The sequence below is a fragment of the Opisthocomus hoazin genome, chromosome 6, assembly GCF_030867145.1.
Source record: "Opisthocomus hoazin isolate bOpiHoa1 chromosome 6, bOpiHoa1.hap1, whole genome shotgun sequence".
Taxonomy (NCBI): domain Eukaryota; kingdom Metazoa; phylum Chordata; class Aves; order Opisthocomiformes; family Opisthocomidae; genus Opisthocomus; species Opisthocomus hoazin.
Window position 1 is genome coordinate 20,589,328 of NC_134419.1, and position 26,908 is coordinate 20,616,235.

The following is a 26,908-nucleotide window of genomic DNA, read 5'->3' on the forward strand; positions in this document are numbered from 1 at the left end:
GGATTACATTTTTATTTTTCTTTATTCTCATTTATCCTTGGGGTTTATATTTTTTTTTTCTAATATTTGTGAATACTTGAGTAATTCAATCAGAGCACGCATTTCTCATCAGCAATAATGTGTATGGTGTTGAATAGTGTTACTGGAAGTGGAAACCTAAAAATTTCCCCAGTTGATCTGAAAAGCAAGCTTTAGTTCTGTGGTTTAGCTCTGATGTATTTAGATATACTGTTTCTTCTCTTTTTATATCTTTCTTATCAGGACTGCTGTCTTAGATTTGGAAGTTACAGTGCAGAGCATGATCTCTTTCATGTGACTAGAATTGCAGAGGCACAGAAATCTGCCTGTATGAAATACCATGCAAATGAAGGCTTTAGAGAGGGTGGAAAATCACTAGGCCTGGTGATGAAACTAAGAATTAGACTCTAGGTAAGAAGCTAGAGTAGTACCAGTACAGAGTTTGCAAATAATTACAATATTTAACAAGTACTACTGCTAGAATGCTAAAAGACATTATTAGCAATAAAATAAAAATTAATAGTACATTTTGGGGTTCCTAAACTGACAAAATTAGGACATAAAGTATATTTCCTTTTGAAACAATATGTTATGCCACTTTAATATCTGCCCCAAAATATGAAATTAAAAAGCTGTAATATTTAAGAGATGCAAAATCATGTTGTTCTCTGAAAAATACATAATTATTACAAGAATTATTGCGTATTCTGTTTGAGAACTATGTGAAAAACAATTATTTCTTTTCTGATTCGGGTTTTTTCTGGATAGATTTCAACAGCATTTAGACATCTATAATGTGAGTGTGCACCACGTTTCATTGTTTCCTTGTGCAGCGAAATCGTTTTCCTTCCTTGTTTCCTCAAGGCTTTCATAGATCAACAGAAGATGGAAAAATCTCTAAAAAAGATAGACAAATTTTTGCAGAATCTTTAAACTTGACAGACACTCAGAGGAAACTACATTGTCTGAAGAAACTACTTAACCTTTCCAGGTGAATATATCTGCCATTAAAATATCTTAATAAACCATGATTTTCACACTGTGGTGCGTGCTGAAAGAGGCATAGCTGAATGCTGTGCAGCTGCTATGGCATGTGCCAAAGTTTAGGCTGATGTAAGCGAGGCTGAGAAGCTATCTTTAGCATACAGATGAGTGATACTACCCCAAGCGTCTGCTCAGTCTTTTTACCTGGTGTGCTGCTCCTGAAAATCTGATGCTACCCTATAAACCAAAACACCTAGTATCAACAAGCACTCTTTTATTCTCTACTTGAATTATGCTGATTTTAATTAACAATCTGAATATGACAAAAAGTGTTGCTTTCTGACCCTTTACATGTTCAATTGTTGGGAAGTAATTTGCTTGTTTTTAGCGCCTCTTGGCACCAATTTCATGCTTTTCAATTGTATGCCATTACAAAGTACATCTTTAATTTTCTGCTCTTCTGACATCATAAAATTCTAGTCACTACCCCATTATACAGTGCTCTTGTTGCTAAGAGCCTTGACTCGTACAAGGCAAAAGGAAATATGTGCATGTGAAAGAAAGAGTCTGGTATTATTTCAGGCTCTCTCCTGCTGTTTCTGGTGTGCTCCAGCTCGGTGACTAGGGAACCGAGAAGTCATTCATGTTAATCTCGGAGCTCTCTGCTCTTAGCCTTTGGGAATGGAATGCTTTCTAGACCCTCAGTTTGCTCATCCCAAAGATGCACCCAGGTGCAGCTTTGTTTACTGAAGAGCCAAGGACACATTTAACAAGGCTGCAGTATGGCCTTTGTTATAGTCCTTTGTGCAGGCACATCTGAGGAGAGAAAATTCGTGGAGGAATGCTAGGTGGACAATGAAGGAAGCCAGGGAAGGATGACTGTGGGAGGAAGAAAATAAAGGGACAGAAAAGGAAAAGGTGATAAGAAAACAGAGGATAAAGGGGGAGAGGGGAAAAAGGAGACAGAATGACCTGGAAAAGAAAAAAAGAGATGACGTTCCTGTGAGTTCTGTGGATCATATTCAGCACATCTGTCTCAATGCGATTTGATGTTTTGTCATAATGCTGACATGGTGCATTGGTGTAGCGGTTTGTAATGCAGCATAATAAACACACAGTGTGCTGTTTTACAGGTTCTCAATTGCTTCTGAACGGTTACAATCAGGACAATAATGCCAACAGAGAGGGCAATGCTGCAAGTGAGGCGTAACTAGATTGAAGAGACAGCGTGTGATGAGAGAAATGGAGAAGAGACGACAGGAAAAATGTGAAGAAAACTGGAGAAGGGAGGCTGAGATTCAGGAAGAGGTTAGTGATCAGACAGCTTTCCAGAAACAAGCCTTTGTTCCATTACTGAGAGTAAGTACTACTGTCAGAAATGCTGTTTCAAATGGGGAGGTGACAGGACCTAGGAAAGCTAAACAACTGACCTAAGATGAAAAAGAGAGTGTGTGTTCAGAGGAAGTACACAAAAGCAGGGGAAAATGAAGGTATTGCTTTGTACACTGCTACCTAAAAATGTGACAGGATATGTTGCAGTGATCTGTGCTGGAAAGGTAAGACTCGCATTCTATAGCACTCAGTCTGAGTAGGTATAACACAATGTGCATCAACACACAAAACGTGTCTGCTGTTTGGAAAATGACAATAACGCTTTTCCTTCAGGGAAGCATACAGCTCAGCAACTAACTGGGTACATGCAGGGTGTTTAAAAAAAACCCCAAAGCACACAGATTCACTGTTTTTTCTATGCAAATTTATTTAGGGGAGGGAGGATTTTTTATAAATAGATGATTTTTTTTTCCCTTTTCTATTCACCATTTTCCTCCTATTTTTCAGCTTTTATGGCTAAAACCTCATTCAGATCCTTTCTTTTCAGTATCCTCTTTTCAGTCTTGGGCTTTCTGAATTAAGTGCAGCAATGTTCGCTGCCTACAGTTACTGTGATTGGACTCCATGGGTGGCCTGAGCAATTTTCAGACAATGGAGCTGGTTCTTTTCTCACTCACACCAGTGTAACTCGTTGGCTTCAGTGGAGTTGCTCTTGATTCACAGTGTTGTGAAAGGAGAATTGTGTTTGCTCTTTCATATGTTCTTTCATCTCTAAGATATTTTTGCTTACATGTATAATTGATTTTCTGGGAATAACTCCTGCTGCTGACAGGTAGACCTAGGAACTTCCTAAGATGGAAATAAATGTAAGCATTTTTTAGGTCACTGAGTTCAATCCACTGCTGCTACAACACCATGTTACATAATTTCTTTCATAAATTGATTGGGCTTTAAACATTGATTAAGACTCTATTCTAACTACAGTTGGTAAATTCAGACAGAAAGGTTAGTCATGTCCTGTGTAAGTTCAAAACCACAACTGAAATAATTTTCAAATGCTCTAGAAGTATTTTCCTTTCTCACATATGCCTCAATTTTCAGTACAGCAACCATGATAAACGCTTCATTCTTGGCAGAGGTAGGCTCAGCTCTGAGAAAGCACGGTTCTGAAATTACAGGCATGCTTAGAAAAGGGTACCGTGTAGTTTTCTATTCACAGTCACATCCCTCTCACACATCTTAGTGAGAGTTACAAGCGGTCATCTGACAACAAATTTTTACCATACCTGAAGTGCCAACCTGAAATGCAGTTAGAGAAGGAGAAGGGTATGGAACAGGTGTGTACAACTTGGCTGAGGGTGGATTATTGCAGACTTCAACTTACTTATGTTGGGCTACCTTCTCTTTACCACCTTGTCTTAGCAGACCCCCTTCATTTCAGCAGAATTTGTTCCTCGTTTATGGAATTCTAGGCCTAACTGGCATGAAGCTGAAAATCATCAATATAACCAAGAAGTTTAATTGTAATTTAAGCATAGATGAAAGGCAGAGCCCAATTTTTCTCTTGCATAGTGTAAAGGTGATTCAGCTGAAGCCAACAAAATTATGCTGCTATCTTCTCATGCTACTGTGATACCTCCATGTCCTCCCTACCTTCCCTATGGTTTTTCAGCATATGTGCCCTCTGTCTACATCGAATATAATTTTATTTTTTGCCCTGTGTTCCTAAATCTCTGTTCTGCACCTCACCTCAGCAAGCCCATTGCCCATACTTAACTACCCTGCTGAATCTTGGCTTCAGAAGTTGCATGTGTTACAGGGGAGCTTCCCGACATTGCCATTTAGCAGTGGCAACTTTGGTTTGCAGCTGCTGGAAAATGGTGCCTGCACATCACAAGGGAGTGAGGAAGAGGTGTATTAGTTGCGAAAGACAAACTGTGGTCACTGTACAGCAACCAGTTGGCTGTGGTACTGCTCTGGTGACTGTTTATCCCACCCTTTGGCTACTGTATTTCTGATGCAGAAATAGGTGCACAAGTTGTATCATGCAGGTAAAGTAAGCCTAATACTTGTAGGACTTACTGGAAATGCTCGAAGTAATTGCGTGGTAAGTTCATACAACACTTTGTAGGAGTGGCAGAGTACGCTCTTGGTTTTCTTGGAATTGCTTTGCACATGCAATACAGGCACAGTGTGTTTGCTCTGAGGATCTCTTTGGGATTGCTGGACCTGGGACATCGAAGGTAAGGCTGCTGCATGTATGCAGTAACATCCAACCTGATGAGATTATTAGATACCAACAATTCCAGATATACAAGCAAGACTCAAAATCTTCCTAGAGGACATTTCTGGTTGGAAAAGAGGACAGACAACCAATCTAAGGCAACCTGGACTTACAGTAGCCTTATCTAACCATGTCTGCAGGCCTCCCTTCTACTGCAACGCCTTCATACCCCCACAGTCAGTTCTCTTTTATCTGCAAATTCTCTTTATCAAAAAGCTCAGAGATACCCTGCTATATGCTCACATGGAGGGCAGTTGCCAGACAGGAATCCGCAGTGCATCACCATTCTCAGCTTTACAGTCAGCAGCGCTCAACCCAGCACGTGTTGTTGGGCTGTTGCAAGATGGCATTGCCTCTGGTCGTGATCCGCTGTGTGCTCCACAACGTGCTGATCGTGGGCCAAGGAGGCAGTGAGGCAGGTCAGACTAGTTTGTTCCACCCACGCAGCACGCTGGGCCGAAGGAATGGTTTGGTAGGCTGTGTGCTACACAGGCCTGATACAGAGGTTTGGGGAGAGTCTGGTTGGTTTTCTCCTAGGTGCTTCCTAACCTGTAAGTGCATCATAGTGATGGGCTATTTTGAGGCTTAGAGCTCTGGCAGATGGTCTCTGGCGGAGCTGTCTGTTCAGTTTAAGACATTACCACTCTCACCTGTCTGCTTTACCCTGCTGCTAGGTATTACCACACTCTTATTGTGGAGACTACAGGTCACAGGCTGGCATGTTAAAAAAATACTTACTGTCATTGTTGTGCTCTACTAAAATGATGATGACCTCAGGCAGTTGGGAGAAATAACATCTTAAAACACGGCAGTTAAATCTGCCAGAGCTTGTTATTCAGAGCCTATTCAGCCCACAGGCCTGAGTACAACCGTTCCTGCCTTCATTGCCACTGCAGATCCCCTGTCACCCCAGAGGTCCACTGCTTGTACATGTGGAAGACTGTTGTCATAGTTGTTACAACTTCAGAGGGCAAGGAGTATGTATAAAGAAACCTCAAAGTCAGTGGCACTGGATTAAGCAAAAAGTGAGGACTGTTCTTTGGAATGTGAATTATTGAAGAACAAATTCTTAGAACTTTTCTGGTGTATGTCATCTTGAAAGTGGCTTACGATCCCACCATGCAGTTCTTAGGTTTTAGTGGCTATTGTTTCGCTAAAAACTGTAGACATAATAGAAAATAGGTTGAAATCTTCCCTTATATGAGGAATAAAATGATACGATGTGAGAGTAAAAGATGAGAGGTTTATCCCAATTTCACTAAGAAACTGTTGATATGATATTGCTGTTTGTTCTGGAATGAAAGAGGATTGGAAGCAGGAATAGGATCTCTTCCTTCACTCAGCTGAGAATGTCCTGTGGAATTTTGTTAACAAAAATCAGTTTAAAAGCTGATCAGCTGTAAGATGCAAGTCCACAGAAGTCAAACTTCAGTAGTTCGATGTTTACACAAACACTTAGCCAGCAGTTGGTTGGTGTTCAGCGACGGATTAAGCCGAGGTGTCTTGAAACAGTTAGAGGTGCTGGCGGTGCGCCCTGCCCGCCTCCTCCAGGTGACCATTTCTACAGCAGGGATGGCTCCACGCCACCGTAACCAGCACCCCAGTTCCTGCATTTCGAAGGGAAGCCAACATCAGTTGCTACTCAGGCTTAAGCCATAGCGTTCCTGCCGCAGGGGACGTCTTGCGAGAGAGATTAGTGCATGTAGCTGGGATGGGTGATTTCTTTGTCAGCCGCAGCTTACGCTAGGGTGAGATACATATGAGTACCTTCAACATTATGTTGTTTGAGAGAGGAGAACTTTAAAATTACTGATCTGAAAGATCAGGAATCCTTAAATGGAAATGGAAAGTTGACGTGTTTTAGGGTAGGTGTGATAGTAGAAGCACGCTAAGAGGAACAGAGTCCTGACCATTACGCTTTCTAGTTGGTAAAAAACTTAAGTCCATTCATCATCATCATATTTAATTTTGTCAACATGATTTTGCTTCCCTTTGCTTTTTATACAGGGTGCAACAGTTCAAAAATGTAAAACGAGACATAATTTGCCAAACCACAGCATCCAATTTAAAAACCGGCACGTGCCAGCAGCGCCTGCCCTCGGTGCGGCAGGCCCGTCACCAGCGGCCCCGGGCCGTGCGGGCTGCCCGGGGCGCGGGGCCGGGTCCCGAGGGGACGCACCGCCCGATCAGCGCTTCACCGCGGCGCGGCCCAAGGCGGAGGGGCCGGGAGCGACGGGCGCAGCCCCTCGGGTGGCGTCGGAAGGCGAGACGCTGTCCGTACCCCGCAGCCATTTGTCCTCCCCCCCCCGCCCCCGTCAGCCGTTCGCAGCCACGCGCGTTTAGCGCGGTTTGGGGACCCGCGAGCCCATGGCGGTGTGCACGCACCGGCCCCGGCAGCCGGCAGAGTCGCGGAGCGGCCGCCGCACGTTGGCCGGCCGCGGGCTCCCTCCCCGCCGCGCCGCCCGCGCAGGCGGCCGGTTCTGCTGAGGACGAGCCGGCGGCGGGCTGAGGGCCGGTCCCAGTCCCTTATTTAGCTCGGTGAACGCCGTCGCTGCGCGGCCGCCTGCCCAGCCCGCGCGTCGGTATCTCGGCGGCTGCTGCTGCCCCGTGCCGGGGGCCGCGGGGCTGCTGCGGAGAGAGGGGCCGGGGGAAGCCGCCTTCCCCTCGCAGGCGGGACTCCCCGGTGGCGGCGGGGATCGGGTTACGGCAGCCGTAGCCTTAAAGGGGCCGAGCTGCCACCGGCGGAGCATCCTGCGCCTGGGAAGGGCCGTCCCGTCCCCGCCGCCGCGCGGAGCCATGGCGGCGGCGCGACCCCGGTGGCCCCGCTCCCAGGTGCGGCGGGGGGGGGCATGTGAGGGAGGGGTTTCGGGTCCGACACGGCGCTGAGGGGGGGGGGCGGGGGCGGTGCAGCCTCTTTGCCCCGCCCCGCGGGGCTGCGCGGAGCGGCTGCTTCCTCCCGTCCCCTCCCCTCCGCGACGGGCCGCCCTGCGCGCGGGGCCGCCCCCGGGGGCCGCAGGCGGCGGTGCTGGCGGCTCTGACAGCGCAAAGTACAGTGGCTGTCCCCGCCGCCCCGACAGCGGCAGCGGCTGGCTGCGGCCGGAGCGAGCGCGGCGGCTGCCTGCCTGCCTGCCTGCCTGCCGGCCGGCCGGCCGGCCGGCCAGGGCTGCTGTAGCGGCGGGCGCCTCGGCTGACGGGAAAGCGAGGTAATGCCCGGCTCGGACCCGCTCCGGGGGGCGGGGGGTGTCCCCTCGCTGTTGCTCTCGGACTGCGAACTTGTTGCCGGGTCAGGAAATCTGTGCAGGCAGACGATGCCGCAGCGCAGGGCTCGCCCGCTTCGCCCGGGCTTCATGGGCAGCGTGCCCGATCTGCTGGCTGCTTTGGCGTTTGAAGAGCGGAGAGCGGAGTGGCGTGTGGCTGTGAGGAACCTTTCGTAGAAAAGGGACTCGCTTAAGCTGTGAGCGGCCTGAATTTTGGTGTGTGTCTCCTTAATGCTGCTAACGCAGCGCGTCTAGCCTGGCTGGAGCGACAGAAGCCAACACTGGGAACCAACAGCTCTGCAGAGCGCAAGCACTGCAGATGTTTTATTACTAGGATTATTATAAAATGGGCAAACAGTCAGTAGTCCCACGTTGCTCTCTGCAAATTAGTGTGGCAAGTTTTGTAATGATTGGTTTTGGCTTTCGGTTTTAAACAGATCGGGAGAGCATAGGGCTGAACGGGATGTCCCGGTATTGCTGGCAGCTTTAGGGCGTGATCTGGTTTGGAAACTGATCCAACTCATCTTGAAATCCAGCCTTGGAGAAAGTAAGGGCTGCAGGCCTCATACCTTCCTCTGCACCTCCTTACTAAGTCTGGTGGCTATACAGTTGCATTTCTTATTTTTATGATGTGAAAAATTGATGTGGAAACAGTGAAATAAGGAGAACATAAATGCCATTGATGGTACAACATTTGGTAACTCTTCTGCTCCTTTATCCTCTGTCAGTTAAGTGCCGACTTGTTTCTATCAGAAGTTCATAATGGTTTCATATTGGGGGTGGATGAGTGTTGAATCTTAATATTGTTGGGTTTTTCTTTCTAAATTCCAAGTAGAAACAGAAATACGGGAAAACCACAGTGTGTGAATAGCAGATGAGAAAAGCCTATTTTCAGCTCTTCCTGAGTATGATTGAAGAGCTGTGTTACTATCTTCTTCAAAATTACTGGGGTCAGTAGAGGAATTTGATATGTGCTAGACGTGTGTAAGCAACACCTTGCTCAAAATTGTTAGTTTCAAGTGTTTGCTGATATTTATTTATCTAAAGACTGCATTGAAAAGTTGTAAGAGTGAAGTTCTGATGATTTTTAATTACTGCCTGAGTAGTTAAGACAGTAATTTTGGGTAAGCCAGAAAAAGACCACTGCTAAAAACCTAACGGTGAAGAACCAGCCTAAACCTAGTACTTTTTTTCCTGAATTAGAAAGTGGTTACACTAAACCTCCCTCCACACCCAGCTTTCCACTAGCTCAAAAACTGTATCAGCTGACTGAGTGGTAATCAATGACTGTGCAGTTTGGGGGATAAAGTGTCTGCTCATATATAATCCATGAAGTTCTGTATCTTGATCAGACTTTGCTGGACAGCCATAAGAAGATACTGGGGCAGAAAAACACAGTGTAGTTGAAGCTGCCTTTGACTCACTAACATTGGCTGTTGTGCTCAGGGCAAAGAAATTATATGTAGGCAGAAGCTTATTATGTTTCTTAAGTGATAAGCTTTTGTTCAACAACATGAATGATTTTTGCTTTAAATAAAAAGAAAATCTGGTAAATAACAGTTAATTTTTATGTTGAACAGGGTATAGTTGAAAACAACTTAGTGATATGAGGAAACAGTTTATAGCTGAACTGTTCTTCCATCTCACATGAAACACTGTGTTTACACCTGCTCTTTGAATTGAATTAAAATACAGCACTCTTAATTTGCCTAAGTGAAATACGGCATTATTCCTGGACTTGATACTTAATGTATTTAAAACAGCATCTTGATAAGCATGTATGAAATCACCACCTGAAGTCTTGCAGAAGTCTTAGGAGTGTCTGTGAGACCAGCCCCAGAGGCTGGGTGACTAGTTTCTTCTCTGCTACCATCATACCTTTCTCCTTCACTGGCATCATGGTTCTGTACTTGCTGCTGAAACTGCTGAGAGGTGTAGGTCAGATCATGCACTTTCCACATAACTGTTTTTTTTTTTTTTTTTAAGAAAAAACACTAATTTCTCTGTACAGGCTCCTTAGAAGAAAGATTAGGTCTTCTAATGCATTTCTTGCAATCTCCTGTACTAAAATGAACACCTGTCACACATCAAAACATTACTTATCTAATAAAATCTTCTGGTGCTAAGGAAACAAAATAAACCATGGATTTCTTTTGTCCGAGAGATTATGCCAGTGTGTTTGAAACTCAGAGGTACTAGTATAGTCATTGCAGATGAATAAAATTGGTAGCATTGTGAGAATTGCTGTATTTTAGTCAAAAGGTGTGATTGATGTTCAGTGGTTTTGCTATTTTTCTGAAGAGAATTGTCTTCAACATACATTTTGGCTTACTTCAGGCACTGCAGGAATTAAACAAACTGATTTTTTTTTTTTTTTTCCTTATGTGGTCCAACAGAGGACTTGCTAACTACAAAGTTTAAACTGGAAGATATAACATTGAGTTGATTGTTTTATTCCTTCGAATGGAAATGTTAGAAAATCAGGCTTAACACCCATTGCCTCTAGTACTTTAAACTGTGCAAAAAGTCCATAAAATTTGATCTGTATTTTGTATCTTCTTGGTCAGTGGACACAAATGGAGAAGTATGTGGAGAACAGTGTAAAAAGTACTTGAGAGGATACTGAATATTCAGGATAGTATTAGAAACTGAAAGTTTCAAAGACTGAAAGTTTTCAAAAAGACTAACATTAAAAAATATGCAAGACTAGTACAGGTCACCAGATAAACAACTGGAATGAAGCAGAGTTTGTTGCAATGCACTGCAGTGTGTGTACATTAAAATTCTAGTTTGGAGTAAAAATGCACTTATAAACTGAATCTTCTGATCACCCTTCCACTTACTGTCCTTTGGTTTGTGTTGCGTAGCTGTCCCAGAGCATGCAAGCTGGATCCTTTTTGAGTTAAACTGAGCAGAAAGATAGGCCTGAAGAGCACATCAAACAGGATCTAACAGCTGCAGAGTCCCTAGGACAGGATTAAAGCTGGGCTGAAGTAAACACTTGATGTGATATGGATGCAGGTTTGATTCAGCAAATCTGCTCGTATTTGTCCTGCATTCTGTTTGTGTATCTGTAGCTTTTACTGTGAGTACTAGTCAGAGAAGGCTTTCAGGTAATTCACTTTCTTTTTTTACTCTTCAGTTCTGGAGGAAAAAAAAGAAAAAGAAAGAGGAGGAGAGAAGAAAGCTTGAGATCATTAAACCTTCTGCTTCTAAATCTTTGAAGACAAAAGTATTTTTTCCTGATCTATATAAAATACTTCTGTTAAAGTTCTAAGTTTAAATGCAAACTGTGTTTCAGTGTACTCACCATTTACACCACCAAGTGAGAATATTGTATGTAATTTTAAATTTTTTTTTAAAAGTTACTATTTTAACTGGTGAACTTTTTTTTCTGTGTGTTTGGGTTTTGTTTTTTTTTTGCCCTGAAATTCAAGTTTCTTTCCATCTGCAATGCAGATACAATTTCAGAAATCTAAGGCACATTGCCTCATTCTATAATGCATGTGAAGTAAAGGTGGACATAAGTATGTTATATAATTGTATCATTTTTTGCTGACCATTAGGTGGTTGTAGTAACATCACATTATGCTAGCCTCCAAGTCTTCATTTTATTTTTAGGTATTTTCTTCAATGAAACCAATGTAAGTGACAGCAGTTATTTAAATGGCTATTAAAATAATTATTTAAATATTTTAAATGCAGCCATGTGGCTTTTTTCCCCCTTTTCTGTTCAACTTAATACAAATCGACCCTTGATGTGTTTGTAACATTTGCCAGTCCTAGAATATAAAACACTTCATGACAGCATCAATCTGGAGATGTATGTCAGAAGTTTGTGGCATCTGGGAAAATGTCATTCTGTCTTGCAAAATACTGGCCACTCAGGAGAAATGACTGAAGCATTTAGAGACTGACATTTATGTTTGGAATTGTTTAGCTATTTATTTAGGCCTCATGAAATAGCTAAACATCCAGCATCTGAAAAATGCATTAGCTCAGATTATAGGAAGCTCTTCAGTGTCCTCTGAAAGTGTAGACTTTCACATGAAGAAGAAAAAAGCTCAAATATGAAATAGCCTACACGCTACCACAAAGAGAAGCCCTCAACTGTGAACAAAGTGCAGACTGAGATCTACTGTCTCTGTGAAGTATACAAGCATATTACTTCCTGAGGCTGACCTAAAATCTCTGTACTATGCTTACCTGATTTCATTGTTGCTTTTTGAAATCCCGTCGGCAGCAGTCCATCTGGTAAGAATGAGAGGAGTTTTAACTTTGGAGCTTCTTGGGATAGGAGTGTGGGCTTCTGAGCTGGCAGTTGCACTGGTCAGTGGTCTTCCCTGCCCTTTCTGTGCAGGTAAAATACATGCAGAAGTTAAAAAAAAAAAAAAACAAACCCAAAATGCAACTTTTATATGTAAAATTTTGAGGATAGTTTTATACTGTTAAGGCTTAAGTAGAAATGTTGAACAGGATGAAACTTTTAGAAAATAATATTTCTGTTGAAAAGTTAGCTGTCAAAAACACTTTCTGTGGCTGCTTAAAATAGTTAAATGGAGAATGGACTGAAATTACCTTCTGCTTCTCTTCACAGGCTGGAGAACAATGGCTTGCTTCAGCAACCTGACTATTGGCATTGCTATTGCCAGTTTTACCGTCTTTCAGCTCCTGTTCCATGTTTTAAGTTCTTGGGTGTCAACACAAATAACACCTGGTTTTAACAATCTCAGCCAAAAAAGGAAAATCGAATGGAATTCAAGGTATAGTGTTCAAAACAAACTACAGCTAATAAACTACCTGAAATTGTCAACATCTGAACCACCTGAGTGTATATATATAAAACTGCAGAAAACATTATTAGTTAAACATCTGTAAAGATTAGAGGGACAGTTCTAGGCACTTGACAAATTACAAATGTAAAATGCTGAGGCCCCTTCTTGAACACACAGTGTTACAAACACTTGTACATTAAACACTTGTTAAGACAGCGATGCACAAATGGAAGTTGGTAGAAAAAGAAGAGTGACTGGTGAGAGGTAATAAGGTAAAGGGGATTAATTTTAGATGGCTTCTCTGTGACACTTCTGGTAAAGAGAAGAAGGTACAAAATTCCCTTCCACCAAACATACATGAAAATCAGAAGTATTGCAATTTATTCTGTGATCTAAATGCTGGGGCATTTCCAGTCATGCTTTTGGGTGCAAAGCAAATTGCTCTCCGTTCTCTCAGTGCTACTATACTACACCCAGTTTTAGATAAGTTACGGTTTTCCAAGAAATAAATTGAAACTTTGGTGTGGTATTGGAGTGAGGCAAGGTTAGACAGGTGCTTCTGTGGGGAAGGAGACTGCAGGAAGAGGAGGGACAGGCTATGGCAGACACAGGACGCACATTCAGGAAGGAGGTGTGGAAACTCAATCTGAAGGCCTTCCTTGCTCCCTTTGTGTTTCTGCAGTTCCGTCACTGGGGTGGATCCACCTGTGTTACATTTGTCTCCTCAGACAGAGCACTGTTAGAAATTGTTCAATCCCGTGAATCTTTCCTGGGTGCCTTCCTCTCTTAAGCCCTGAAGGCAGTGTGCGGTAGTAACTGCAAGCGGGATGATCACTGAGGTTTTATGTGCGATATACTACTCTGAAAGGGTCTTTGTGGTGCACAAGCTTCTCTAGCTGAAACAAATTGGTACAGTATACCTTTATGCTTGAGTAGCCTATTACAACTTTAAAATATTTTTCAGGTGTTTCTCAAATTTGAAGCTCAAAAATGTGTACTGTATGGCTGTCACTGTACTCGAAATGCATTAGTCATATCACTGCTCCTCCTTAGCACTGTTTAAAAGTAGTTTCAGGTGGATACTTTTAAAGTTTTTTCCATTGTTCTAGGCAGCATTAGCAACTGAAATAGTCTTGCCCTTCCATTTGGCAAATGTCCACCTGCAGTGTTCTTAAAAGCACTGTCTTAATTTTGGTTCGACCTTTGATTGATTACTTATCTGCCAGAACAGCTTTGTAGGATGGTATCAGTGCAGCTTAGCTATGTTACAGTTGACATAGAGGCAGACAGGGAAACTAAACTGTTACCGCGTTGGAGCTGAACTTTTGTCTCTAAGCCACATCAAGTGACCCTTGAATTGCATAATAGGCTTTCTGAGAACATACCCCATGCCTGGTAGCACTATGCTAAGTTGTGGTGCTTTGCATAATAGCATATGAATTGTTTCACACATCACAACTGTGCTGGAAATCAGCTGCTCTGCAATCTTGGGCTACTTTGTAATAAGGTGTTTAACTACTCAAGTTCATACAGCACTGCAGCTGTGTCCTTTTTTTTATTTCTTTCCACATTTTTTCTTGGGGTTGATAGCAGGATGTAGATGTTGGCACACAGATGGGTCGTGGTCTGGTGCTACACTCAGATCTCAAGTTAGAAGGCGTGAAGTGCAAAGCATCGTTCATCAGCAGCTTGTTGATGTTATACCTGAGGAGGGCATGAAGTGAGAGAAAGGGTAACTGTGGTTGTGTTCCTACAAAAGATTGTTTACTGACCAAACGCTGTTTTGTCAAACTGCCTCATGACTCCAGTGTGTCACCAAAATGAAGAGACACCCCAAGGAATATCTTACATGCTCAGAGAATGTAGATGGACGTACACATACTCTGCAGACAGCTGTGTAGGTAGAGAAAGTTACTATCTCCCAGTAAAATGTTAACTGAAATAGTTTAAAAGTAGAAGGTTGTTATTTTGTCCTATATTGAACTGGTGTAGAGAGTACTCACACAAATGGTTCTTTTGGCAGTCCTGAAGGAAACTGGCACAGAGGGTGGTTATGCATTTTTATCAGCTCAGCTGGGTCTGGAAGAGGGCATATGGCGGAAAGGAGCCATAGCATTGAAAATACATTGTTACAGTTTGGAGGGTTTTGTAATCAAGCATTTTTGCTGCAGCTCTGGGCTGTTTTCTATACTGTCAATTTGTTCGTTCTGACCTTCCAAGAATTAAGAACCAATAAAGTAATTGCTTTTGGAATCTTAAGTATGCAGATGCTCAAATTGAGTTAAAAACTATACTTCGACACAGATGAGGTATAACTCTTCAATTTGTTGTGCATAAATTCCTGTCACCTCTTCCATAATACGTTTGTACTGTTATTAAGCAGTTGTGAAAAAATATATACAATAATAAAGGAACAAGTATGCAACTTATCAATGCAACTTTTTTTTTTTGCAGTTTAATGAGGAGTTAAAGGATGCAAGCTTTGACAGTTATTTCAAGGAAGTGTACTGAGCTTGATAGCTTGACCTAGATTCCATATTAAAATGGAGTGTTGCACTATTTCCCTCCTTTGGTCCTCTCTTCTATGGAGAAACTTCAAAGTCCAGAGTTAAGGAGGAAATCTACTTTTTTTTCTTCTTTTTTTTTTTTTTTTTCCTGCTTCCCCTTCAAGAGCTGTGCTTGTGTATAGCTTGTATTCGAAAGACTACAGTTTGGATAAACAGGTACTCCTGAGACAAATTGCAACTGCAAACTAATGAGCTGTTTTACTCAGGGACAAATTTTACTGCTTTCAGCATTATCCTCTCCTAAAGTTCAAAAATCCCATGTATTTCTCAGACACTAATATTATATGCCATGCTTTGTTTTAAAAAGGAAGCAAAGTTTCTAGCTTTCTGCTAATTCTGTGTAGAGATTTTAGTTAAACTTTTAATTATCATTAAAATTCTGATAACTAAATTTTCTTTCTATGTTTAAAAAAAAAGGCATTGTGTGCTATGATGGTTTCTAAATGTTCTCATCCAGCTTGTTACATTTGACTATTCATATTATATTAATTTCCATTCATCTTTTGGAACACTATTGAAAAACGTGCTGAAAATAGCATGATGACGCTCTTTAAACACATTGTAGATAGAGACTTCTTTTATGAAAAGTTGCAGTGTCTTATGATGTCAATAAACAATAATACAACTTCTGGAAACAGACGAGGGGTTATAACCTATTTTTTCTTTGCAAGATCTTCCACGGGAAGTAAGGTGTTTGCTTCAAATCTTCAATGGTAAAGTTTAGACTCCTAAGAGTGACTTACGCACATTTGGAATACTAGTAACTTCCACATACATGTATTCAGTATGTACAAAGACAAGACTAATAAATGCAGCATTGATACATTTGTGTGCATATTGTTAATGCTGTGAATGTCGTGCAAAGGTGTTTCTGATCACACAGTATCTAACTTAGAGTTCTCATCTTTCAAATGGTATCCATGCTTCAGTAGAGCTATTTTGGCACATAATTTTTTTTTACTTCCTAGTTGTACTTCAAAAGTCAGAAAGCAGGCAGTAGCTACACAGTGTTGGATGCAGTTTATAGTAGTGTTAAACCCATGGCTAGAGGGACAAGGTTACACATTTTGGACCCGTGCCCATTGCATTGTTCTGCCTTCCAAGAATACATGTGGACTCAAAAGGGCAGGAATGGCACTGGCCTGCGTGCTGCAGAAACCCTGTCGGGGCCCCTGTAAATAAGTAATTCTCTTTTAAGTGCTTGTTAACATACAGAGTTTATCTACAGCATGCATGCAGCCTGTATACTTGAGACTGGTGTCTTTGGGAAAAAAAAAAAATTGTTTAGTACCCACGTATGGACAAGGCAACTCTGATTACTGTGACTATATCAGACAAGGGGAGTATAAATCACATTAGTATAATCAGTAAAGCTGTGAGCTGAACCTGGAGCAGTTATACCTCGAATACCTGGCTACAACCTTTTGTTATGCATGTTTTCTCTTTGAAAACCAGAATCTGCTTCAAATGCGCTAGAAATTCTTTCTGAAACTTTCCTTGATAGGATTTTTCATTTAATTCCCCTCTTCCCAAAACCTTAACTTGGCAGATTTATTATGGGTCATCTGTTGATTTGGTGCCTGAGAGGAGAGTCCTGCAGAGCAGGACTCATGGGCCAACCTGCATATGAAATGAATATAGATTTTCTAGCAAGTGGGACTTTGTATTTGTTTGACAGTATTTGTTAGAGAACTGGATGTCATATTGTCTTTAAGGATTCATTAATATATGGAATAATGGCAGAAAAACGTAGATCTTGGTTACTTTGACCCTACTTTTTATTTAAACCCCCCCAATCTAATAGATTCCTTCTTTTTGACTTTTTCCCACTTTTTCTCTATGTCGTTGTATAAGTGGTTGGATGTAGTGTAAAGAAGAGGTGATTGTCTTCCAGAGAGGTATGTGGAAGCAATTGAGAATGTCTTTGGAAACATCGTACCTTAAGCACAGTGTATATAAAGTTGTGAATGGCAGTTCCTCTTTGTGACTGTGATCTCTTTTTCAGGACAGTGTCCACATTCCATGCCTTGGTGGTTGGTGGGTTTTGCCTATATATTTTGTTGTACGACGACGCTGTTAATGCTGACCGTCTCTGGTAAGCCATGTTACATACAAGTTGTGTTTACACAATAAAATGACATAATTGAGAAGGAAAAAAATAATCCTGCAATGTATTAATTGCTGAAATAATTGTTTCATTTTCCATTAAAATACACAGTTGTGATGTATCCATTTTTATGTCTGTACTATTTGGTAATTCCAAATTATTTTGTCAATATTAATGTCTTAGTGCATTGTGTCTCTGTGAAGTGGAATAGATAAAATACAAGCAATTGATTTGAAATAGCATATTAAATTACTAAAGCATAGAACCAAGAATGTAACTGTAAGTCAGCATGACTGAAACTATGCTATTTACTATAATCATTTAAAAGTGAAAATAAAATGCTGTTGCAGGTCTGGAGTGTGTGTGTGAGGAAAAAGCTGGAGGGACCTATTACATGTATAAAATATGTGTGTCTAAATGGATAAATTAAGATGTTTGTATTTCTGCTTCCCATAAAGCCTCCACCAATCTTTGTTTTAAAAAAAAGTATGAAAGTTTCAAGTGCTGTCTTCACAAGCATTTAATAAATGGCATATTTTCTGTAGTGAAAAAATAGTCTATATTAAGCTTATCTTTTCTTGATTTCTAGTTATATTGTTTTGTTTCACATTTTTTTTTGAGGGAGGAGAACAAGATGCCTTTGTTTTAGTCGGGTTAATTGCTATTGGTGTTTTGACATTTCACTTGTTACCTGCTGGAACTCTTTTCCTATAGAAGGAAGAGGCCGTATTTTTCCTGAAGACTACCTACCTACTTTAAGTTTCATTTCATATTTCTGTCATAGACTGTTGTTTTTAACCTTGTCAAAGGACCACACTGTGAGTCCGTTTAAACTTACATAAATCTAACATCTGATGCTTGTTCTGCTCTTTCGATACTGTAAATTAATGGCAGTGCAGTGTGGACTAGGCAGGATTGGGTGCTTGAAGCGCTCTGCCACTGACTTGTTATGTGGCTTTAATAAGTGTAACACTAATTCATAACACAAACTAAGGCAGCATTGGCCTCTTCTGTGTGTAGTGATACATAATTAAATTGTTGGCTGTTCTGGATTTTTTCTGTTGCATTCTGGTATCTTTACAGAGACCAAATACAGGCTGAATATCTTATGAGATCTTTTAACCATGTTGAAAGGCAGCATGTTGTTATAACTCTTTCAGTGTGTGTTGTGGTAAGCTTTATCAGATAGAAGCTTTTGTCCTGGTTTGTTTGAGTACACCTTGTTCTAAACGGTACAAAAGAAGTCATGAAAAACAGAAATATATATATCTTGGTGATGATAAATAAATCGAGTCTTCACAATTACTCAGTTTTCCTGGTAAATTCCAGGAAAAATTCACAGTAAGCAGAAATTGAACCACTTTTTTGTTCTTTGAGAAAAGTTGTGTTACATATTTTTGTGTACTGCATTGAAAACTTAATCTTGGCTTATGGAGCTTTAGTATTCTAGATTATGTAAAAATATTAAATCTTAAAAGACAAAATCCATCTGCCTTTGGGGGATTTTTTTTCTGTATTTCTACTATTGCTTCTAAATAGTTTCTTCTATTTGGATTTATTTACATTTGGTAGAGTAAGGAAAAATTTATATATATTTAAAAATCTAATGGAAGTAATCTGTGTGTTTTAAATCAAAGCTTCATGTTTATTTCATGGCAGTGTTTCTGTAAATTGTTTCTCAGTCAAAATTATCCGAGACAGTGGTTTCAGGAATTTGTCAATTACAAGTGCACAGAACACACTCTAGGTGTGGAAATCAGTATTTTTAGTTATTAAACTAATATTTTTAAAATGTTTGAAGTATCACTTAGTGTACTGAAAGCAGTCGCAATTATTTGCAGTCGCAATTATTTGAATTCATGTTCATGCAAGTGATTCAGTGCAAACGAAGACTGAACATAATATTGCCCATGGCTTTACAAGTACTTCTATGGACCCTGTGAGTAAAATACAACTTTGCGTTAGGCTTTCTTCTGCCAGTGAAGCCAGAATCATAGGGTGGTTTTCTCAGATTTTGCAGATGTACATTTTCTTCTATGGCTGACTTTTACATGACTGTTAAAAATGAGATAGCTAGCATTAGTCTGTGCTTTCCCCCATACGTCATATTGGTTCCCGGTACCCAGTAATTACAGCCTTAGCTGACCATGTAGAGTTTTAATCATTTTTTTTTTCCAGTCTGTTTTGTGGCTTAGCTGTGCATGAAGTCTTAAGTTGCGTATCATTTTTACATTGATTCGTAGCTAAATTCACATAGTCTTGATTTTAATTGAATAGGACTGAAGAGGAAAAAAACAAGTTATACGGGAGGTGCCAGATGGGCTGCCGCAAGGCTGCTCAGTCTGGAAATGTAATGCCCTTTTGAAATGCAGGCATAAGTTGTGGGACTTGGTCATTTACAGATATGAAGGATGCATAAGCCTTTCTGTAGCAGTCTCTTATTAACAATACAAGAAACATAATTTGTAATTTGTAATTGCATGTTTTCTTTTTTTTTTCATTTGTGAATCATTTACAGTAGTTTGTAACTAAATGTCCAGGAATCCTTCCTGCAGCTTTCTTGTACTGTTCTAGCCCAGGTAGCCTGAAAACATCACATAGATGCTCTGATTTTAGTCTACTGGGAAGGTTTTGATACAGACACTCTTTCTCACTAGTTATTGCCACCATCTTTGTGTAGTCATTGACTGTAAGGCAGTATTCAATCGATGATTTTCTGTGGGATTTAAAGATATCTCTATCTGTAATGGATAATCACAAGTTCTGAGCCTCTGCGTATGTCAACTTCTGAGCTCACGCAAAGCTTAGATGCATGGTGCTAATGATACCCATATGTCTTGAAAGGGATCAGGACTCCTGCTAAGAGTTTGGGCTCAATGGAGAGAGGATGTGATGTTACTGTCAGGTAATACCTGAAACTAGATATGCTAGATCCTAACAAATGATAATAAAGACTGGAGCATTAATGAGTTACGGGGAAGAATCAGCATTGTGTACGGATGGTCTAGGACTTCTCATAACACTTAGCCTTTTTTTCTGTGTATAATACAGACTAGTTAACATAGACAAAGTAGAAATTGTTTTGCGGTGGTAAGCATAACACGGTAGAAAATGTGGAGGTGGTAGAGATCAGATAAGGAGAGGGAGAGGATGTAAATAAGTGAATTGCATTGTAGCTCCACAGAATAGCAGGCTTTTTCATATGACTGTCCACTTTACAGTCATTATGCTTTTTGAAGTCTGATGTTTGGTTAGTATTTTATATGACCTTGTATCTGCAAAGAAGTTTGAAGAAAATTGGTTGTGTGGACTTCTTTTCGTTACATCTGCCTGTGCATGTTGGCGTGTAATTTGCCATACATACCTCCTTAGCAATCACAAAAGAGGTAGCTCTTCCCTTTTGCTTAGTGAAGTCACTCCCTGTTTGTCACTTCTGGCTCTTGCTTGCATCAAAACTAGGCTGCAAACATCAGGGCTCATAAGCTGCATTGCACTTTGCATTCAAGAAGACAGATGAGGAAATCTAGAAGATTTTAGACTAAATTCTAAGTTTACCATTAATTGAGATTAATTTGGCATTCTAACATGGACTCTTCTTGAAGGGAGGGGACAGATGGGGAGTGCAGCCATATATGTTGTTGAAGATTTGGTTTAGAAAGTCTAGAGAAGGTTTGTTGCAAGGTGATCATTCTCCTGGAAAGAACGAAGGGAGGTGAATCATTCCCTGTCTCATCCAGTTAAGTCATGTTTATCAACATCAAGGAACCAATTTCATATACTCAGTCCTTTGCATCTTCTCTGGAGGAGAATATGAAGGTTCCTGAGCGCAGACTCTATCTTGGTGATGCTGTGCTGAAGTGTGTTGGGAGTGCTTACAAGTTTGGTTATCATGTTGCTGCTGCCACAGTGGGGAGCTCTAATGGGAGGGCTGCAACTAGTTAAAGAATTTCTGCTAAAGTTGTGAGAACACACCTCTCTGTGCTCTGTGTCTAGCTGTGACTTTCAGAAGAGCTACACCTAAAGAAGCACTCAGCCCACAACGTACGTAACTCATGAAACCAGGTTTGGAAGCCCTGGAAAAATGTTCCTGTCTCAAGGAAAAATGTTCCTGTCTCAAGTTGTAATTAAGAGAGCCTCTATGGCCAATCTTAAGAGATGAAGTGTGCTCCAGGCTCTCCTGGTAATGTTTTTCCTCACCTATCAGCAGAATTCTGATTTTGTGAGTCCTTCTATTTTGCTATAAGCTACCCTCTCACTCAGGGAAGCAGTTAGTTTTAGATGCTAAGAAAGCCTTAAAATTTGGTGAACAGGAAGTCTCTTCCACGGCTTCATTCCAATAGGATTAAAAAATAATAACTAAGTAATAGCATTTTACTGCTTTCTGGCTGAGCTATACTTTGTATTGGAGGTGGCTGTAAGCACAGTTATGTTCTTTTTTTTTTCTCAGAAGTTTTACAACAAAGATGGCTTTCGCAGCTTGTCTTGAGCAGTCCACATTTTATAAATCTGTAGATGTGTCACATGAAGCTCAGTTCATGCTTACACAAAACATATCTAGATTAGATGCACAACTTAATTAAAAAAAAAATAAATTATGATCTTTGTGCGGAGGAAGAGAGATTTGCTTACCAAACTCCTCAAAGTAGGAACGTACAGAGGACAGGGAAGGAAAGAACAAATGTTACTTGCTGTAACGTGGATGCTTCCCTTTCTTGAGCTGTATTCACAAGTTTGGGTTTGTTGAACATTCTAGAGAAGCTGAAGCTGTGCATGTGCTACTAAGAGCTTTGCCTGCTGAATGTTTGGCACCAAAAGGGAAGGGACAGAAGGTGTGAAACGCTGAATAGCATTTCTCCTCAAAGGTTCCTTGGCTCCAGAGAACATGCAAATAATTCATGTCTCCTTCTACTCTCTTTATTCCTATAAGCATCCATCCTCTTATGAATATGAAAAACACCAGCGGAGCAAGATATTTTTGTCATCCTTAACAAAGTTTTAACACTGGCAGAAGAACAAAAATGGAGAGGCAGAGTGTCAGTTAAAGGGCTAAGAGACACTGCCTGGGCTGTTCTCTTTTATCCCCTGTACCCAGCTTAGGATACTTTGCTGGGTTTCAGTTCTAGCAAAGCTCTTGGGCAGTCTCTACCCGAAAGCAGGGGGTAATCCTGATTAGGGCAGTTAGTAGATGTCTTATATCTAGGTGGAAAAGGAATCCATTTTCATGACTAGGACCTTGCTTAACCAATCCTCGTAATGTCTTAATGATGGGACAAGAATAAGGTGACCTGATGGACATTATGTGTTTGATATGTGTATGTCCTTTGCAAATTACCATGTTATAAAGGCTCTAACTGTGTGGTTTTGGTATGTTTACAGGGGTGACCCTTCAATTGTGAAGCTGAATATTGCTATTACCACAGGCTACCTCATTTCTGGTAATTATGCAATGTGTATATAACACACACAACCTGCATATGTATATTGAGTCACCATGCCTATATATTTATACTGTGACATGATGCTGGAGATGTGATATGTGTATACAATACAGTTTCTGCTGTGGCTTTTAAAAATGCTAATGGAGTTGTGGGTTGTGGTGAAATCACAGTATCTTGCCAGCGGATGTGAAAGATGGAATGATATCTCCCCAAGCACTGAGGAAATGCCACTGTGTGGCTTTGTGATGGTTTGATACACAACCCACCAACTCCAGCTCAGTTTTGTCCTTTAGTCAACCGAGAAGGTGCTAAAGCAGTGCCCTTCGCTCCCTTCAGGGTGTCTACAACTTGTAGCTCTTTTATCATGTTTCTTCCTGGGACCTCAGAATGCTGGCAGAAGAATTTTAGCAACCCTCAGTACAAGCTGAGGCGGATGATGCCATAGGATCCTGCCTGCCCACCTTTTTGTCTCACTTATAAGCTAAAATTTAGTCACGTATAAAACATGGACATTTTAAATTATTTCCTTGGTATGGCATTCACCCCTACATATGTTTTGTGTTCTTAATTATTTACCATCAACTAAAATTGGTGTGTGAGTTTTGCTACAGAATACTTTGGAGCTTTCTTTTACGGTGTGTGGGGGTAATACTGACTTAATCAAAGCAAAAACTTGCTGTGACTCGGACTATTTTCAGGGAAAACTTCTCATGTTAAGATGGAATCTCTGGTCGGAGACTGGGCTGTGGACTCGATTATTTCCCAGAGTAGATTCTCACCTCAGTGGAGCTGATAATCTGGTGATTGGCACACTCAGTTAAACTGTGGGTTAGTTTAAGTCTCTGTTTTTTCCATAAGAACTTCAGCATTCATGTTTAAATTCATTGGTGTCTATTTTTGAACAATTATGCATTAGACTTTCATTATGAATTAATGAATGCCTTTGAACAGAGACCTGAACCTGGCCACTCATTCTGTCTCACTTCCTTATATAGTTAATGTTTAATTATTAATAGGAAGTGTAGTGGCTATGTCAGATGATAGAGTCCTGCTTGAGGATAGCTGATACAAAAGAGATCAAGGCACTCACTGGAGATACAAAAGGTACAGGTGTAAACTCTTTGATTGGGAACTTTGGTCAATAATATTCCAGTCCAAAATACTCATTCAGAGAAAGTAGGGGCAGAAATTGCTTGTTCCAGTACAGAAAAGAAAATCTGAAATCTCAGACCATCATGGGAGAAGAAAGAACTTTTCTGTCAAAGCTTTCCTTATAACATTAGCTCAAGTCCAGTATATCACTTTTGCAGTAATTGGAAAATTCTGATTAAACAAAGCAAACATGCTTCTCATTCCAAGTGCCCCTTGCAAAATGTATTTGGTAAATGAGTCCCTGTTTGCTAATATAGCTACATTTTGATTCAGAGGTTTCCCATAATACATTACTGCATTTATTTGTGTATTTGTCTAATGGCTATGCCACTGGTAGCCCACTCCTCCTTTTTATTTTTTTTTTTTTGGTCACTTGTTCCAAATTTTTGGGTTCATAAGTGTGAAGTCTTGCTATGAGATTCAGGATCCACTTTCTCCTTCCAAAATATTTCAGCTAATGCTATTGCCTCTGTACTTCAGCTGATGTGGAAAGTAATAATTTATGGCAACTGTTGGAAGAATACTGTTGCTTAATGCTTTGACTAAAGTTTTTAGGACAAAGATGTTCTCTTCAGAGATAATTCAGAGAGTTTCTATTGATGCCATATATTGGCATTTATACCTCTAAAACTTAGAAAAACACTATCCTGATGTCAGTGGTAGTATAATAAATTGTTCTTTATCATTATTTCTTTTCTCTTGTAGATTTGTTGCTTATTATTTACTACTGGAAGGCAATTGGTGACAAACTTTTTGTAATGCATCACTTGGCAGCTCTGTATGCTTACTATTTTGTACTGGTGAGTGCTGTATTTTCCAGTAACATAAAAAGCAGATGAGATTGAAGACAGTGCTTTTATAGATCTCATTTTCTTTATGTTTAAAAAAATTCTTCACTGGTTGGCGTGTTAGAATTGTGAAAGGCATATTTGTATTTTCATTCATCGTTACTTTCTAAATGGTTTCATCAGTCATTTGTGGTAAGTGCATGCCTTTTCAACGTTACGGTCCTTCAACAAAAATGCGTAACTTATTTAACTGCTGAAATTAAAACTCTTCTCAGCTTTTGCATAGAGAGACTTTGACAGAGGGGCTTTTCACATGGTTATAGAAAAGAGTTTCAAATAAAACCACAAGTCTGAATATTCAGTTGGAAAATGAGAAGGAAATGGTTTCAAGGGGTTATGTTCTGCTTGTATGTGTATTTGCAAGGCCATAGGTCAGTGATCCCTAACTCGGGTGAATGTACTACAATCAGCTGTGTGTGGTTTTTTTTCTTTTTTTTCTTTTTTTTCTTTTTTCCTTTTTTTTTTTTTTTAATCTGGTATGACACATCCTCTGAGACATCTTGTTTTTAAGGTTACTTTGGTGGGGAAACAATGTATGATTAACTGTATATATCTATAAGTGTCTATGGCGTACTTGTATTGAAGGGAGAAGTGAAAGAGAAGGATGCTGCTCTAGGATAAAGACTAACTTAGTTACTCTTTGCTGCTGCTGGAATTTCTCAAAGATGCCCATGTGACTTGGTTGAAATCCCACTGACCTCCAGAATAATGCTCCTGCATTTGTTCTGAATAGCTCATTCAGCAAATAAAGAAATGTTATAAAATACAACTTACTTCATTTACCACACTTCTTTCCCTGCCTACTGCCTGAATCCCAGGCTTACAATATTACAAGTGTCAAGGTGCCGGATTACTGTCAGATTTCCCATGTAATGGTTTAAAGGGGATGAAGTCCACTGACAAGTAAATACTCTGTTTTGGGTTGAAGATAAGTAGATCTAGTAATATTGTCACGGATGAGAGTGAATTAGAGCTGAATATTGGAGAAATGAAAATACCACTACCAAGGCTAAGCCCTGGTGCAGAAAATTCATGAGTTGTTTCTGGAGTAAATAGAAAGTGTAGTGTTAATGTGAACTTCTTTTAAAGCAGTTTGTACTATCTGGATATAGCTCTGCTCTTGGGTGTCTGTGTATTACTCTCATTCTCTTCAGAGAAAGTTACTCATAAATATTATTTCAAAAATTGCTCTTGAAGGTAGGAGAGAATTTGATTAAGATTCTCTTAATTAAGATTAAGATAAGATTTTAAGAACACAGATTTTCTGTTCGGTGTAGTGCAAACTGACATTACATGCCTGAAGCTGTGGGTATCAGCACACCCAGTGGGGGAAAGGGCAGTCATGACACACACTCCATAGGCTGTTCAGGAGACCGACTGAAATGTCCCATGCAGTTATCTGGATGCCAGCACGGAGAAGATGTGCTGCTCTTCCAACCCACAGGGCACCGCAGGGACTGCGACAGAGCTGGTGGAAAGGGTTTCCCCTGCAGTGGGGAGGAGAGAAGGAAGAGCTTTATGTGCCCTTCCTGCTGCCATTAAAAGCTGGGAATTCATCTTGCTGTGGCAAATTATGTTCCTAAAACAATGGAGGGAGATTTTTCTTTAGCATATAGTGCTTCTGTTTGGGCTTGTTTGAACATTGAGAAATCAAAAATATTTGTAATTCTGAGACAGTAGCAGCATCATTATGATTATAACCTATGACTACTTGTGCCAGTCGTCTTTCCATCGCCACTTAACTGTAAGTGTTTTAAAGATTTCTTTTAAATAAGAAATGACTGATTCGAGATACCTGAAGCACAATTGCAGCTTTTGTAGTAAACCTCATAAGGAAGTTGGCCACAGCTGGCAAGCTCACTTATTATCAGTTTTAATAAAGAAGGTGAGATGTTGTATCATTCTGTGTATACTTCAAGACTTTAATCAAGATTTTACATCTACATTGTTGATTTTTGTATGTCTGTTTTGTTTTGCTAACCAGAGCAAAGGTCTGTTGGCTTATTTTGGAAACTTCCGTCTGCTTGCAGAGTTCTCCACTCCTTTTGTCAATCAGCGGTAAGTGGTTAGGGAATTTTTGCATAGTTCTTTTAAATTTGAATCTGTATTATTATTTTTGTCACTTATGAAGTTTGTATTTTGTTGT

The 26,908-nt window shown here is 40.4% G+C and overlaps 1 protein-coding gene across 4 annotated transcripts in view; it reads left to right on the forward strand.

The window, feature by feature from the left end:
• The first annotated feature begins 261 nt into the window (after positions 1–261).
• TLCD4 (TLC domain containing 4) overlaps positions 262–26,908 on the forward strand; it is a 36,476-nt gene continuing 9,829 nt past the window's right edge. Inside the window, exons 1-8 of one of the 4 annotated variants that reach the window (XM_075424970.1) lie at positions 262–429; positions 883–1,009; positions 2,136–2,310; positions 12,473–12,638; positions 17,223–17,312; positions 22,701–22,759; positions 24,620–24,714; positions 26,747–26,820. In XM_075424970.1, the coding sequence (XP_075281085.1) occupies positions 12,484–12,638; positions 17,223–17,312; positions 22,701–22,759; positions 24,620–24,714; positions 26,747–26,820 (473 nt within the window). In that variant the 5' untranslated portion in view covers positions 262–429; positions 883–1,009; positions 2,136–2,310; positions 12,473–12,483. Of the gene's footprint in view, positions 430–882; positions 1,010–2,135; positions 2,311–7,651; positions 7,822–11,134; positions 11,212–12,472; positions 12,639–17,222; positions 17,313–22,700; positions 22,760–24,619; positions 24,715–26,746; positions 26,821–26,908 lie in introns of those variants that run through there. The other 3 variants (XM_075424969.1, XM_075424971.1, XM_075424972.1) reach the window with 3 other exon arrangements.